This window comes from Manis pentadactyla, chromosome 14, assembly GCF_030020395.1.
Source record: "Manis pentadactyla isolate mManPen7 chromosome 14, mManPen7.hap1, whole genome shotgun sequence".
Classification (NCBI taxonomy): Eukaryota; Metazoa; Chordata; class Mammalia; order Pholidota; family Manidae; genus Manis; species Manis pentadactyla.
Window position 1 is genome coordinate 73,039,587 of NC_080032.1, and position 17,329 is coordinate 73,056,915.

The 17,329-nt window shown below is 38.8% G+C and overlaps 1 protein-coding gene across 3 annotated transcripts in view; it reads left to right on the plus strand.

The window, feature by feature from the left end:
- Positions 1 to 17,329, plus strand: part of DERA (deoxyribose-phosphate aldolase) — a 116,522-nt gene that overhangs the window by 14,131 nt on the left and 85,062 nt on the right. Inside the window, exon 1 of one of the 3 annotated variants that reach the window (XM_036908906.2) lies at positions 972 to 1,153. The exons of 1 other annotated variant lie outside the window; for it this stretch is intronic. In XM_036908906.2, the coding sequence (XP_036764801.2) occupies positions 997 to 1,153 (157 nt within the window). In that variant the 5' untranslated portion in view covers positions 972 to 996. Of the gene's footprint in view, positions 1 to 971; positions 1,154 to 17,329 lie in introns of those variants that run through there. One more of the 3 variants, XM_036908885.2, reaches the window with a different exon arrangement.

Below are 17,329 nucleotides of genomic sequence, written 5' to 3' on the forward strand. Positions count from 1 at the left end.
TTTGAATACTTCTAGTATGCAAGGCATTGTGCTAAGTACCTGTGTTAGCCTGTACTTCTCCCAACTATTTTATGTAAACAGTACTGCTTTTATCCTGATTTTTACAAAATAGGAGGCTGAATTTTGAGAAATAAGGCATCCTGCCTGTAGTCATACAGCTAGCAAAAGAGTGGTGATTTGTGGACTCAGCCTGGTCTTTGTGACTTGAGATATTGCCCTTAATCTGAAAACTACACTCTTTTTATACGTGCTAAAAAAATTTTTTTTACTAATATTTTTTGTTGTGGTTATAACTTCATATTCCATGTATGATCAACTGCTTATGACCTGTCATAATTGGATACACAAAATGAAGGTAGATTGGAAATCTATCGATAATCTCTGTGTTATTTTAATTAATGATTTTTTAAGTTTCTTGTTCATTGTTCCTTTCATAGGGATTTTAAAAAAATGATTAGTCTACAATTCTACTCTATCTATTTGCATTTTGGACTGTGTGTTGGACATGCCATGGGCAAGCAGTGACAATAGGAAAAAGCCAGGGGCCTAGGTTGACCTGTTGGCATCATTAATCCCTGAGTAGTTGCGAATCAGTTATGTGAGAGGTACTCCTTATGAGGCCGGGAAATTTTGCACCTGGATACACCTGCCTCTTGCTGCACACTTTGCCTTCTCCTGAGGTGTCTACTTTGAGGGTGCCTTTCCCCTTGTTTACATGCTGTCTGGGAGAAGAACAGAAAATTCACTTTCCGCTGATGTGTAAGAGATTAATGGTGTAAAGAGCTGCTTTTTCCTGGGAAAGATAATCTCAAGAAGTACCAAGTCATGACACTTTTAAAGTGCAATCTGAAATATTTAATCAAAGGGAACATTGCTGGTGAGGAGCCTTCTCGTTGTGCCTGATATTTTAACATTTTTGACTTCCACCCACTCTGTTTTATACAGTTGACCTTAAAGAAGTCTCTCACCTTCTAGATCTGCAGCTGGTAAACCCTGATGGCAGACAGGAGTAGCCTTCTCCGTGAAAGTCGGATGAGACATAACTGCCTTGGAGAGCTCTTAGACGGACAGCTTCCCCCCATGGCGTCAGGTTCACCTGGCCCTGAGGAGCCGCGGGTTGGAAGCCTGTTTTCTGTAGGGGGAGTGTTTCCGGGTGAGCGTAGCCATGCAGGCAAAATGCTTCTGGGTGAGTGTGGCTGTGCAGGAGTGCTTCCGGATGAGCATGGCCCTGTGGTAGCTACCGGAGAGCTAATTCAGACTAACTTCTGAGTTGGCACACCTAATGTTTACTGTTTTAAAGGAGAGATGGCAGTACTTTAAAGGTTTGATGACTTGTCACAGACCATCTGAAAGCACTGGGGAAACCAGCCACCTTGTCAAAACTTGTGCCACAAAAGAACTTTCTGAGGAGGAATTGCAGAAGATCAGGTGCGGGAAGCTGTGTTTTGAATCAGCACCCAGCAGGTGGGATTTCCACACAAAGTCAGTTTTGAACAAATATTCCCAGACAGTGTTGGCAATCGTTGTATTCCATAATGTAGTGGGGGTTTGTTTGTGTGGGGGAGACAATATCAACTCCAGCCCTGTCTGCCTACTCTCAGGGTATTGTAGCACATGTTAGATGCCTGCTGTTTAAGGGGTACACTTTCATTCCAAATTCCTTCTGTGTGTGTTTAAATACATATTTAAACACAGATAAAGGCATTACTGGAGAACACAAGACTGGTCAGTAGGGATCTGGAAAGCATTTGGTATTTTCTGCAAACCAAAGGGGTGGGAGATGGTGATATACGCATGTATAATACATGTAGTAGCTACATAATTGTTTCTTGTTTTCTTTTTCTTTTTCTTTCAAAAGTTAGCTCAGTTTGGTTTCAAAAGATTATCTATTGTCTAAGTTTGGGAATTTGGTTATGTAGTCCTTTTGTACCCAGATTAAAATTTTCTGCAAATATGTATGTTGGGATGGTTACCCATTGAATTAAATAAGGCTTCTTTTTTTGAAAGGAAATAGGACTTCAAAGTCAGACTTCCTGGGATTGAAATCCTGATTCTTCTACCTATGATTTTTGAATTTTCAAACTTAAAAAATATGGTGAATTAAAGCTAGGTCACAGACTATTTGTGAAGATTAAATGAGGTGTTACATAGAAGGCAACTGGCATGGTGCCTGTATAAGAATTACTTACCCCTCTCTTTATGCAAGATAAAATGGGTATGTTGCAAAGTCCTTAAAGCTAAAGAATAATTGATTTTGAAAACAGGTATTTGGTGATTGGAATATAACTTGAGGTTGTGAGGGAGAAGTTCAAAGAGTCTAGGGTAGTAGGAACCCCAGTCTATGCTGGACTGTAATGGGGTTGAAGCTGGCCACGTACTCAGTGCCTTTATAGTGATTTGTTTTCCTTCACATGGAAATGTGATAAAACGTAGTTATCAATGGGTTACACCCTCGTATGAATTTATCGTAAGTTTTTTTTTCCTTTGTGATCAGCATCTTTGAAAGTTGATCAATACCCAGACTATAGAGTAAATGTTCATTTGATAAGTGTTTTTGGTACCATTCTATGACTATTTAGGTGAATAATCATAGGTAATTGCTTATCTACTATTACTTGAGAATAGCAATATTTTTTGGTAAAAAGTAGGTTCTGGTTTCAGAGTTCAAAGATACACATTATAAAAGAAAAATTGTAGTGATTCTTAGTATGTTATTTAAAAAAGTATTTGCCTAAAACGTTATGTATCAGAAATAATGAATTTATAAACTTCAGGAAATAGATTAACACCCATTATAAAATATGTCATTTATAGTTTACTACGTCTTACCACAGAGGTAAAACTTAAAAGTAAATGTTCCTGGGAGAGGTCATATTACCTTAAATTTATAGGGAAAGTACAAATGATCGATAGTAGAGTTTTCTTGAAATGAGATTAAGGTGGAATAGTGTGTGGTGAAAACAGGACATTGATGGAGGGATGTATTTATTTTATTATATTTTTCCTGAAGCTTACTGTAGTTACTTAAATGTCAATGAAATAGTTTTTATTTTTCATTTGTTCTATTCTGTAGCATTTAAGTTGTGTTTATGATACTTTGACAGGATTGTGTGCAGATCTGTTTTAGCATGTAAGTTTCCTTGCAGAAACTAACCTGTGTGACTAGCATGATCTCTGGCACAGGTAGCTTATGAATAATATTTTCTATTGACTTACAGTAGGAACTCCATCATTAACAGGCATTTTTGGACATTTTCAGATTTTAATTAGGAAAGTCTGTCATGGGGAGGAAAGAGTTAAATAAGTTTTTTCTGAAGCTTTTAGCTTCTAGAGTCATTGATCAGATCTCAAAGGACTGAGACTTGGATCTTTACCCAGCAGGGGGCCGAAGTTTTCCAGCTTCTTGATGAATTTTTCTAAGCTCCAAAGATTCTTTCTGAACTTGGAGAAACTTTTGCTAGAATTTTTCCCAGAGTCCAATAAACTGAAAGGCTATGTATTTGGAAATTCAAATGTGGTTTAATAAGTCTTATGGTTTATTTTCATGAGAGTGTATAGTAGTAAAACTGCAATCATAGCAATGAAATGTCTTGTGATATGGGAAATTTTATCTATTAGCAAATTTATTTAAGATGTTCATTTGATTGAAAAGATGAAAGGGAACTCATTTTTAGATGTCTCAAAGAGTATTGTCAGCTCAGGGATTAATTCACAGCACTGTTTGGTATGTAAATGTGGGTGGGTTGTCTAAATTTGATAAGCATATATCAACCCATGTAGGTCCTTCATTTGCTTTGCCTGGCGCAGTAGCAGAATGGATAGAGGCTGAAGAACCAATATTTGCTTCAGGCTGTAGAGTGAGTCCATTTATAAAGGTAAAGGGTAGGCCAGATAGAACCTGTAAAAGAAAATGTGAAGAACTTTTTGTCTTCTTACCTCTGAGATATTTTCTCTTACCCTTACAAGGCAGAGCATGTGGGATATGGTATTTCAGTCATAGGGTAAGTCCGTATGTTAAGTCTAGGATGTTAAGTCCTGATGGTTTATAGGAAAGGAGAAGCTGCTGCTTTTAGGAGTATATGGTATACTTTCTAAGGAACTTTGTGAAATAAAGGGAAGATGAATTAGCGGATGTAACTTAGAGGATCATTGGGAGATAATCAGTGACCCTTAATGTTGAAGGTATGCCTGGCAGAGAACTCTTAGGAGAACTATTAAAGCAATAAAGTAATTTACAAATAGCAAATCGTTTAAAAACACTGAGGTGAAGTTGGCCCTTTCTTTTTAATCTTGGGCTCACACTCTCAATCCTGAGTTTTTTGGTGAGCAAATCTCTTGAGAAGATCCCTTTGAGAATACAAAGAAATGTAAATTGTACTCCCCACCCTGCCTTGATTGCACAGCATAAGGTCTGTGGTATTCATCTGATTAATTATAAAATTAGTTATTCTCTCCTTTTTTACAAAGTGTTCTTAAAATTTATTATTATTTTGGTGTTGAGAGACAATGAAACTCTCAAAACGTAATATTTAGCTTGCTGAATTTTGACTTGTGTGTACACTCATGTAACCATTGTCTAGATCAAGATATAAAACATTCTCACTAATTTTATTCTCACTAATATTTTTCAAGATACTATTTTAATTTTTATTGATAATATGTTTATATAAATATCTATTAAAAACACCTAAGTCAGCAAACTTTATACAGCAAACTCTGTCCACCCTTGTACATCCACAGTTTCCACTCTCTAGAGGCAGCGTTTTCATCTAGTAGTTACTCCATATTTCAGAATAGCATGTTTTTGCTACTATTAATAATTTTTCAGTTTTACATGTTATTTATTGACTGTGCTATGGAAGATAAGATTTAGCTCTCACACATTCCCTATTTTGTCTCCTAAATCTCTCTTCCTTCCTTTCATTATAGCAATATAACTTTTATACCAATAAATTTTCAATGTTTTTACTATCGTGACTAGGTAAATATTAATTTATAAACCATATGATATACTGTGATTATATCTTGTTTTTTGTAAAATTTTTTTTTCTCTGGAATTGTCTCATTTGCTTAGTTTTCTGTGTAGTTATTTCTCATTCAACCCTACATTGGCTCTCAGAGATGAAACTGTTCTTATAGTTGGACAGATACTGTAATTTATTAGTTTTATATTTTTATTGGAGACATCACCTGTAGGGTCCTCAGCTCTCCTGTTCTAGGCCTGCTGTACTTCTGGTATCTGGGCTCCCCTCCGTCTCCATCCAGGGATTTATTTTCACTCTACTGTTTTGGATTCTTTGTTTCCTAGACTCCAGTGTCTTCCACTTCCATGGTTTCCTTCCTGATTTTTTGTTAAGCACAACCGTCAGTGACTTCGTGAAAATAAAGGTTTTGAATGTTAAAAAGTGCTTTTATTCTTCAGTCATATTTAATTGATAGCTTTGCTGAGTATAGAATTAACTGTTTGAAATTATGTTTCCTAAGGAATTTGAGTCTACCTTATATACCAACTAAGCAAATAAATTAACAGTGGTCCTCCAAGTATTTCAAGTCTGGAATGCCCTGGGTATGATTTCAGGATTCTCTGTGACCTGATATGACCTTACCTATGTAACCATATCTTTACTCCCAAACTAACCTATCAGGGCAAGATGGCTTGTTGAAACCTTTTCTGGCCAACCTAGCCTTCTCATAGTGACAGAGATGGAGTGAGTGGAAACCCAGTCTGTTGCCTTTCCCTTACTGTCATGCCCTCTGTTTAGAATCTCGGAGTGTTTGAATGATGACTGTCTTACCAGGTTATCTGGTTCCTTCCTCCTTGTCAGTGATGGCTTTTTAACCCTGTGGTTAAGTTAGCCGGAGAAGGTGACCATCATCAAACGGGCTGAACTACAATAAAACAGTGTAAGACAGCTAATGAGAGCCTGGCCCCAGAGCCAGTGCTCCATAAACAGTTTTCCCTCTGGTTTTCCAACTCCAAATCCAGTGATGACCCATATTACAGAACCAGAACCTAGAATGCCTTTTTTTTCCCAGGGCGCTGCTGTGTAGCCAGAGCTGGTACCCTGTGCACGCCTAGGAATCCCCATCTTGCAGTCCAGTACCAGGCCTCAGTAGATGGCCTGTGGGCTTGCATGTGTCACCACTCTGCTGTGAGTTTACTGTAATAAACTTCCTCAGAACTACAGTTAAGTTGAAAATGAAATGGGTCGTAAACTTGTGGATATTTTAGCTGCCTCTTTCTTTGATTTCAGGATTAAAAACAAGAGTATAAACAGCTTTCATATTTGGATTGCTGGCAGGTTCAGAGTTCTTTGAAATAGTTAATGAAATGCTTCATACTGGGAACCTGGTAGAAATTCTTAGTTTCTGAAACACCTTTTGATAATGCTTCCCCTAAGAGTTTAAGAAAAATGCCAACAGAGTAGAAAGTATTGCTTTTTTCATAGATTTAAATATATTTAAAAAATAGTGAAAAAGAGTACAAGTGAAAAGCTGCTGCTCATTTCCCAGAGAGATCTGCCATTGGCTGACATGTTTTATTATGTAGCACATGATATTTTCAATGCTAACAGAACTCTTGGAAGACATTTTAGAAAAGTTGGAGATATTTGATGGACATCAGATGGACATTAAGTTAAAGATATCTGAAAAATTAAAAATATGTAAGCTTGTAAATAAATTCAGCTGAATTTAAAAACACAGGCATCCATTGCTATGATATTTTAACTTAAAGAATCCCACTATAATTTGCTAAAAGAAATTTAACTGAGGTATGTCTTAGTCTGTTCAGGCTGCTTTACCAGAAAGACTGGGTTACTTATAAACAACAGAAATTTGTTTTACTGTTCTGGAGGCTGGAAAGTCCAAGATCTAGATAGCAGTAGATTCAGTGTCTAATGAGGGGGACCAGTTTCCTCACTGATGGCTGTCCTCACTGTAATCTCACATGACAGAGGGGCGAGGGAGCTCTCTGGGACCTCTTTTATAAGAGCATTAATCCCATTTGTGAGGGTGACTTCCTCATCACTTAAACATCTCCTAAGGACCCCACCTCCAAATACCATGACGTTAGGAATTAGGGTGTGGGACACAACCATCCAGACCATAGCAGAGCATAATATATATATATATATATAGTAAGCATACTACAGGTGGTCCCCACTTATGACGGTTCAGCTTCACCCTTCTTTTACATTATGAGGGTGCAAAAGTGTTATGCATTAATAGAAACCATACTCTCAGTTTTGAATTGTAATCTTTTCCTGGGCTAGTGACATGCAGTATGATCCTCTCTCATGATGCTGGGCCGCGGCAGTGAGCCACAGCTCCCAGTACCTGTGATCATGAGGGTAAACAACTGACACACACACCCATCCTGTACCCAGACAACCATTCTGTTTTTAACGTTTAGCACAGTATTCAATACATTACATGAGATAGTCAACACTGTAGTATAAAATAACTGTGATAGATGATTTTGCCCCGACTAATAGACTAAAGTGTTCTGAGATTGTTTAAGGTAGGCTGAGCTAAGCTTTGATGTTTGATAGGTTAGGTGCATGAAATGCATTTTGTGATTTATGATATTTTCAAGTTATGATGGGCTTGTTGGGATGCAAACCCATTGTAAGTTGAGGAAGATTTGTATGTAATCTTAAATGTATGGCTTAGTTTTTTTTTTTTAAGTTTTTTTTTTTTTTTTGTAGATAATTATTTTTTATTGAAGGGTAGTTGACACACAGTATTACATTACATTAGTTTCAGGTGTACAAAACAGTGATTCAACATTTATATACATGATAATTCTAGGTACCAGCTATCACCATACCAAGCTGTTACAATATCTTGACTATATTCCTTATGCTATACATTACATCCCGGTTACTTATTTATTTTACCATTGGAAGTGTGTACTTTTTTTTTTTTTTTTTTGTGAGGGCATCTCTCATATTTATTGATCAAATGGTTGTTAACGACAATAAAATTCTGTATAGGGGAGTCAATGCTCAATGCACAATCATTAATCCACCCCAAGCCTAATTTTCGTCAGTCTCCAATCTTCTGAGGCATAACAAACAAGTTCTTACATGGAGAACAAATTCTTACATAGTGAATAAGTTACATGGTGAACAGTACAAGGGCAGTCATCACAGAAACTTTCGGTTTTGCTCATGCATTATGAACTATAAACAGTCAGTTCAAATATGAATACTCATTTGATTTTAATACTTGATTTATATGTGAATACCACATTTCTCTCTTTATTATTATTACTTTTAATAAAATGCTGAAGTGGTAGGTAGATACAAGATAAAGGTAGAAAACATAGTTTAGTGTTGTAAGAGAGCAAATGTAGATGATCAGGTGTGTGCCTTTAGACTATGTGTTAATCCAAGCTAGACAAGGGCAATAAAACATCCACGTATGCAGAAGATTTCTCTCAGAACGGGGGGGGGTGAGGTTCTAAGCCTCACCTCTGTTGATCCCCAATTTCTCACCTGATGACCCCCCTGCGACTGTGACTGTCTTAGGTTGTTCCTCCCTTGAGGAATCTTACCCGTCTCTGGCTAACCAGTCATCTTCCGGGGCCATACAGGGAAATGTAAAGTTGGTAAGTGAGAGAGAAGCCTTATTGTTTGAAATGGTTAGCTTTTTATTTCTTTGCATATTTATGCCCTGTAGCTTCTATGCCCAGCGTTTGTCTTGAGGTATCTTTACCACTTGGAAGAATTATGATACTCGGTAAATTTGATATGAGGCATGAATTCTATTTAAGGGTTGTAATTAGGAAGGAAGAAGAAAAGCTATAGAAAAGCAGGCGGAAGAAAACATGGGAAGATTGATTATTTCTTTGACATATCTTCTTGTAGAGTAACTTCAGCATGTATAGGTTTTAAGCTACTACTTAAATTGTGCACACACATTAACATAATAGGAATATAGTTACATAACCAAAGCATACCTGTAATTACCAGCCATCTCCAGTGAAACCAAGAAAACCAGTTAGGCACCTCAGGCATTTGTGAAAACTTATCTATGATATGGCGGATATTGTCCAACTGAGCTTGAACAGTCTGAGAGAAATGAGACAAATTAAAACAACCCATTCCTGGGGACTGTTCACATCCCATATGTTGTTTTAACAGTAAATAGTCTGTAGTTGTAAGATTTTGGAGTGCTACAATTTGCAGTTCTCCTAATTCTTGGTTGAGTTCCAACATTATAGATCCAGTCAAATTTGTTGTTTTACTGTATGCACAGGCCAGTTTAGATATCTCCTTCTTCATTCCCATGGCAAGTCCAGGAGCTGGTCGGATGAGTGCATCTACAGCTGTAGCAGTGGGTGGATCTTTGTTGGGGTTTTTTGATGATCATCTTCTGGCATGAGTCTTCCAGAGAGTGCTGATGTTGGAAGTTCTTTTTCATATAGTATCTTAGTTCATTTTCGGGGTAGCCCAATTAGGCTTTGATCCTCTGTATAAACACAAACAGACCCTTTGCGTACACTTTTCTATGCCGTTTATACCCTTGTGTAGGACTCATTGGAGGTCTCCACATAGGAACTGCCTTTTTTTTTTTTTTTGGTATCATTAATCTACACTTACATGACGAATATTTTGTTTACTAGGCTCTCCCCTATACCAGGTCCCTCCTATGTACCCTTTACAGTCACTGTCCATCAGCATAGCATATGTTGTAGAATCACTACTGGCCTTCTCTGTGTTGTACAACCCTCCCCTTTCTCCCACCCCCCATGCATGCTAATCTTAATACCCCCCTTCTTCTCCCCACCCCCTTATCCCTCCTTACCCACCCATCCTCCCCAGTCCCTTTCCCTTTGGTACCTGTTAGTCCATTCTTGAGTTCTGTGATTCTGCTGCTGTTTTGTTCCTTCAGTTTTTCCTTTGTTCTTATATTCCACAGATGAGTGAAATCATTTGGTATTTCTCTTTCTCCGCTTGGCTTGTTTCACTGAGCATAATACCCTCCAGCTCCATCCATGTTGCTGCAAATGGTAGGATTTGCCCTTTTCTTATGGCTGAATAGTATTCCATTGTGTATATGTACCACATCTTCTTTATCCATTCATCTATCGATGGACATTTAGGTTGCTTCCAATTCTTGGCTATTGTAAATAGTGCTGCGATAAACATAGGGGTGCATTGGTCTTTCTCATACTTGATTGCTGCATTCTTAGGGTAAATTCCTAGGAGTGCAATTCCTAGGTCAAATGGTAAGTCTGTTTTGAGCATGTTGATGTACCTCCATACTGCTTTCCACAATGGTTGAACTAATTTACATTCCCACCAGCAGTGTAGGAGGGTTCCCCTTTCTCCACAACGTCGCCAACATTTGTTGTTGTTTGTCTTTTGGATGGCAGCCATCCTTACTGATGTGAGGTGATACCTCATTGTAGTTTTAATTTGCATTTCTCTGATAATTAGCGATGTGGAGCATCTTTTCATGTGTCTGTTGGCCATCTGTATTTCTGTTTTGGAGAACTGTCTGTTCAGTTCCTCTGCCCATTTTTTAATTGGGTTATTTGTTTTTTGTTTGTTGAGGTGTGTGAGCTCTTTATATATTCTGGACGTCAAGCCTTTATTGGATGTGTCATTTTCAAATATATTCTCCCATACTGTAGGGTTCCTTTTTGTTCTATTGATGGTGTCTTTTGCTGTACAGAAGCTTTTCAGCTTAATATAGTCCCACTTGTTCATTTTTGCTGTTGTTTTCCTTGCCCGGGGAGATATGTTCAAGAAGAGGTCACTCATGTTTATGTCTAAGAGGTTTTTGCCTATGTTTTCTTCCAAGAGTTTAATGGTTTCATGGCTTACATTCAGGTCTTTGATCCATTTTGAGTTTACTTTTGTATATGGGGTTAGACAATGGTCCAGTTTCATTCTCCTACATGTAGCTGTCCAGTTTTGCCAGCACCATCTGTTGAAGAGACTGTCATTTTGCCATTGTATGTCCATGGCTCCTTTATCAAATATTAATTGACCACATAAGTTTGGGTTAATGTCTGGATTCTCTAGTCTGTTCCATTGGTCTGTGGCTCTGTTCTTGTGCCAGTACCAAATTGTCTTGATTACTATGGCTTTATGGTAGAGCTTGAAGTTGGGGAGTGAGATCCCCCCTACTTTATTCTTCTTTCTCAGGATTGCTTTGGCTACTCGAGGTCTTTGGTGTTTCCATATGAATTTTTGAATTATTTGTTCCAGTTCATTGAAGAATGTTGCTGGTAGTTTCATAGGGATTGCATCAAATCTGTATATTGCTTTGGGCAGGATGGCCATTTTGACGATATTAATTCTTCCTAGCCACGAGCATGGGATGAGTTTCCATCTGTTAGTGTCCCCTTTAATTTCTCTTAAGAGTGACTTGTAGTTTTCAGAGTATAAGTCTTTCACTTCTTTGGTTAGGTTTATTCCTAGGTATTTTATTTTTTTTGATGCAATTGTGAATGGAGTTGTTTTCCTGATTTCTCTTTCTGTTGGTTCATTGTTAGTGTATAGGAAAGCCACAGATTTCTGTGTATTGATTTTGTATCCTGCAACTTTGCTGTATTCTGATATCAGTTCTTGTAGTTTTGGGGTGGAGTCATTAGGGTTTTTTATGTACAGTATCATGTCATCTGCAAATAGTGACAGTTTAACTTCTTCTTTACCAATCTGGATTCCTTGTATTTTTTTGTTTTGTCTGATTGCCGTGGCTAGGACCTCCAGTACTATGTTAAATACCAGTGGGGAGAGTGGCCATCCCTGTCTAGTTCCCAATCTCAGAGGAAATGCTTTCAGCTTCTCGCTGTTCAGTATAATGTTGCCTGTGTGTTTATCATAGATGGCCTTTATTATGTTGAGGTACTTGCCCTCTATTCCCATTTTGCTGAGAGTTTTTATCATGAATGGATGTTGAACTTTGTCAAATGCTTTTTCAGCATCTATGGAGATGATCATGTGGTTTTTGTCTTTCTTTTTGTTGATGTGGTGGATGATGTTGATGGACTTTCGAATGTTGTACCATCCTTGCATCCCTGGGATGAATCCCACTTGGTCATGGTGTATGATCCTTTTGATGTATTTTTGAATTCAGTTTGCTAATATTTTGTTGAGTATTTTTGCATCTACGTTCATCAGGGATATTGGTCTGTAGTTTTCTTTTTTGGTGGGGTCTTTGCCTGGTTTTGGTATTACGGTGATGTTAGCTTCATAGAATGAGTTTGGGAGTATCCCCTCCTTCTCTATTTTTTTGAAAACTTTAAGGAGAATGGGTATTATGTCTTCCCTGTCTCCCCTGTTTCATTGATTTTTGCTATTTTATTCTTCTCAATTTTATTTATTTCTTCTCTGATCTTTATTATGTCCCTCCTTCTGCTGACCTTAGGCCTCATTTGTTCTTCTTTTTCCAATTTTGATAATTGTGACATTAGACCATTCATTTGGGATTGCTCTTCCTTTTTAAAATATGCTTGGATTGCTATATACTTTCCTCTTAAGACTGCTTTTGCTGTGTCCCACAGAAGTTGGGGCTTAGTGTTGTTGTTGTCATTTGTTTCCATATATTGCTGGATCTCCATTTTGATTTGGTCATTGATCCATTGATTATTTAGGAGCGTGTTGTTAAGCCTCCATGTGTTCGTGAGCCTCTTTGCTTTCTTTGTACAGTTTATTTCTAGTTTTATGCCTTTGTGGTCTGAAAAGTTGGTTGGTAGGATTTCAATCTTTTGGAATTTTCTGAGGCTCTTTTTGTGGCCTAGTATGTGGTCTATTCTGGAGAATGTTCCATGTGCACTTGAGAAGAATGTATATCCCGCTGCTTTTGGATGTAGAGTTCTATAGATGTCTATTAGGTCCATCTGCTCTACTGTGTTGTTCAGTGCTTCTGTGTCCTTACTTATTTTCTGCCCAGTGGATCTATCCTTTGGGGTGAGTGGTGTGTTGAAGTCTCCTAGAATGAATGCATTGCAGTCTATATCCCCCTTTAGTTCTGTTAGTATTTGTTTCACATATGCTGGTGCTCCTGTGTTGGGTGCATATATATTTAGAATGGTTATATCCTCTTGTTGGACTGAGCCCTTTATCATTATGTAGTGTCCTTCTTTATCTCTTGTTACTTTCTTTGTTTTGAAGTCTATTTTGTCTGATATTAGTACTGCAACCCCTGCTTTCTTCTCGCTGTTGTTTGCCTGAAATATGCTTTTCCATCCCTTGACTTTTAGTCTGTGCATGTCTTTGGGTTTGAGGTGAGTTTCTTGTAAGCAGCATATAGATGGGTCTTGCTTTTTTATGCATTCTATTACTCTGTGTCTTTTGATTGGTGCATTCAGTCCATTAACATTTAGGGTGACTCTTGACAGATATGTACTTATTGCCATTGCAGGCTTTAAATTCGTGGTTACCAAAGGTTCAAGGTTAGCCTCTTTAGTATCTTACTGCCTAACTTAGCTCGCTTTTTGAGCTGTTATATACACTGTCTGGAGATTCTTTTCTTCTCTCCCTTCTTGTTCCTCCTCCTCCATTCTTCATATGTTGGGTGTTTTGTGCTGTGCTCTTTCTAGGAGTGCTCCCATCTAGAGCAGTCCCTGTAAGATGTCCTGTAGAGGTGGTTTGTGGGAAGCAAATTCCCTCAGCTTTTGCTTGTCTGGGAATTGTTTAATCCCACCATCATATTTGAATGATAGTCGTGCTGGATACAGTATCCTTCATTCAAGGCCCTTCTGTTTCATTGCATTAAGTATATCATGCCATTCTCTTCTGGCCTGTAGGGTTTCTGTTGAGAAATCTGACGTTAGCCTGATGGGTTTTCCTTTATAGGTGACCTTTTTCTCTCTAGCTGCCTTTAACACTCTTTCCTTGTCCTTGATCTTTGCCATTTTAATTATTATGTGTCTTGGTGTTGTCCTCCTTGGGTCCTTTCTGTTGGGGGTTCTTTGTATTTCCGTGGGCTTGTCGATTATTTCCTCCCCCAGTTTGGGGAAGTTTTCAGCAATTATTTCTTCCAAGATACTTTCCATCCCTTTTCCTCTGCCTCTCTTCTTATGGTACCCCTATAATACGGATATTATTCCTTTTGGATTGGTCACACAGTTCTCTTAACATTGTTTCATTCCTGTAGATCCTTTTATCTCTCTCTGTGTCAGCTTCTATGCGTTCCTGTTCTCTGATTTCAATTCCATCAATGGCCTCTTGCATCTTATCCATTCTGCTTATAAACCCTTCCAGAGTTGGTTCATTTCTGTGATCTCCTTTCTGGCATCTGTGATCTCCCTCTGGACTTCATCCCATTTCTCTTGCGTATTTCTCTGCATCTCTGTCAGCATGTTTATGATTCTTATTTTGAATTCTTTTTCAGGAAGACTGGTTAGGTCTGTCTCCTTCTCTGGTGTTGTCTCTGTGTTCTTTGTCTGCCTGTAGTTTTGCCTTTTCATGGTATTAGGAATAGTTTGCAGAGCTGGGAAGAGTGACGGCTGGAAGAACTTCCTTTCTTGTTGGTTTGTGGCCCTCCTCTCCTGGGAGAACAGCGGCCTCTACTGGCTTGTGCTGCGTAGCTGCGCGCAGACAGGGCTTCTGCTTCCTGCCCGGCTGCTATGGAGTTAATCTCCGCTGTTGCTGTGGGCGTGGCCTGGCTCTGGCAGTTGCTCCAAAATGGTGGAGTCGCGTTGGAGCAGGAGCTGCTGGGAGGCTATTTATCTCCGTAAGGGGCCTCCGAGCTCCTTGCAGCCCAGGGGTTAGGGTGCCCAGAGATCCCCGGATTCCCTACCTCTGGATTAAGTGTCCTGCCCTGCCCCTTTAAGACTTCCAAAAAGCACCAGCCAAAACAAAACGACCACAAAAAAAAAAAAAAAAAAAAATTTAAAATTAAAAAATAAATAAATAAATAAAAATAAAAATAAAAAATGGACGCTCGTTTTTCTTTATTCTCCGGCCCCAGCCTCAGGCATCTGCTCACTGGTCTTGTTGCCCTGTTTCCCTAGTATTGGGGTTCCTATCCCTTTTTAGACTTCCAAAAAGCGCTCGCCAAAACAAAACAAAAATAAAATAAAATAAAATGGCCGCTCGCTTTTCTTATGTCCTCCAGTGCCAGGCCTCCGGTACCTGCTCATCGTTCTTGCTGCCCTGTTTCCCTAGCATCCAGGGCCCCCTGGGCATGTACTGTGTCTGCTCTCTGGCCCGGATGGCTGGGGCTGGGTGTTCGGCAGCCCTGGGCTCCGTCTCCCTCCCGCTCTGCCTGCTCTTCTCCCGCCGGGAGCTGGGGGGAGGGGCGCTCGGCTCCCGCGGGGCCGGGGCTTGTATCTTACCCCCTTCGCGAGGCGCTGGGTTCTCTCAGGTGCGGATGTGGTCTGGATATTGTCCTGTGTCCTCTGGTCTTTATTCTGGGAAGGGTTGTCTTTGTTATATTTTCATAGATATATGTTGTTTTTGGAGGAGATTTCCGCTGCTCTACTCACGCCGCCATCTTGGCTCCTCCTCGGCTTAGTTTTTATATACCCATATAGGTGAGTTTCAGTATAATATAATTTATATATTTGTATTAGTGAGGCATTAAATATTTACATTTTAAAGTTTGCGAGAAAAATATAATTCCTACTCTGCCACTTTGTATGTGTGAAGCAGTTTGCTAGGAAGCTTGTATGTTGGTTTTTTATGTTACTTATTGCTATGAAATAAATTGCTCCAAAACTTAGTCACCTAAAACAATGATACACATTTTATTATAACATAAACACTGTTTCTATGGGTCATAAATTTGGGGGTGTTTCTGGCCTTGGGTCTCTTATGAGGCTGCAGTTACCAGTCCAAGCTACAGTCACCTGAAAGTTTACTAGAGCTCTGGGTCCACTTCCAAAGATGCTGCCTCCTGTGGTCGGCAAGTTAGTGCCCGCAACCATTCTCAGCCTTCAGCTCTTCACCCTGTGGACTTCACCCTGGGGCCACTTGACTGTCCTTATGAATGGCACCTAGTTTTGCCAGAGAGAGTGATCCAAAGAGTCAGGCAAAAGATACTGTATGTTACCAAATGTTGGAGTCACACGCTGATATTTCTATGACATCTAATTACAAGGAGCCTGAATACTCAGAGACGTGAATCACTGGGGTCAATATTGGAGGCTGACTATTCATGGTTTCCCTTATTCATTATGTTATGTATTATTAGCTTGCTTTTGTATATAGTTTCTTTTTATTATTAAGGATTTCAAACATTCAGAAAAGTAGGAGGATAAATATAAAGAACACTCATAACAATCACTTTGACTTAATAGTTCATAATTTACTGTTTGCCTTGGCAATTTTTTTCTGAAGCATTTTAAGTCAAAATTACACAGACATCATGACATTTCACTGGTAAATACTTATTTTCCTCTTTAAGGAATAAAGATATTTTCTTATAATACCATAATATCAGTATTACAATGACCAAATTTGAAATAATTCCTCCATGTCATGTAATATAAAATTCTTATTTAAATTTACCCATTTGTCCCAAAAATGTATTTTATAGCTCATTTGGTCAAGCCAAGGTCCAAATAGGGACCATGCCTTATATTCTATTGTTATATTTGATTCCCTTAATCTGGAACAGCACCCCTTTCTTTTACTGACATAACTTTGATGACTTTTGGTTACCTGACCTTTAGATTGCCCCAACGTTGGGATTTATCTGATTATTTCCTCATGATATTATTTGTCTTGTACCTCCATCTTCTGTATTTCCTTTACTTTGGAAATCACATTCTTTCTTAGTCCGGGATCTCTACAGAAACACAATCAGTAGATATATAGATAGATATAGATTAGACAGAGATTTCATATAGGGAATTGGCTCACATGATAACAGAGGCTGAGAAGTTCAAGATCTACAGTCAGCAAGCTGGAGGCCCTGGAGAGACAGTGTTACAATTTCAGTTCAAGCCTGACTGCCTGAGAACCAGGAAAACCAGGGGTGTTGATTCTAGTCTGAGCCCAAGGTCTGAGAACTGGAAGAGTAAATTGTGTTAGTTCTGGTCCCAGTCCAAGTCCGAAGGCAGGAGAAGACTGATATCCCAGCTGAAACACAGCTGGGCAGAGAGAGAGCTCTTTCTTACTCAGCCTTTTATTGTAGGCAGGCCTTCATGGATTGGTTGAGGCCCCCTCACACTGGGGAGGGTGATCTGCTCTACTTGTCTACTGATTCAGGTGTTGATCCTATTCAGAAACACCCTCAAGACACACCCAGAAATAATGTTTAAACAAATTGTGGGTACTTCATGGCTCAGTTAAGTTGACACATAAAATTAACCATCACATATCTAAAATTTGATTAGGTTCAGATTCAAGAGTTCTGGTAG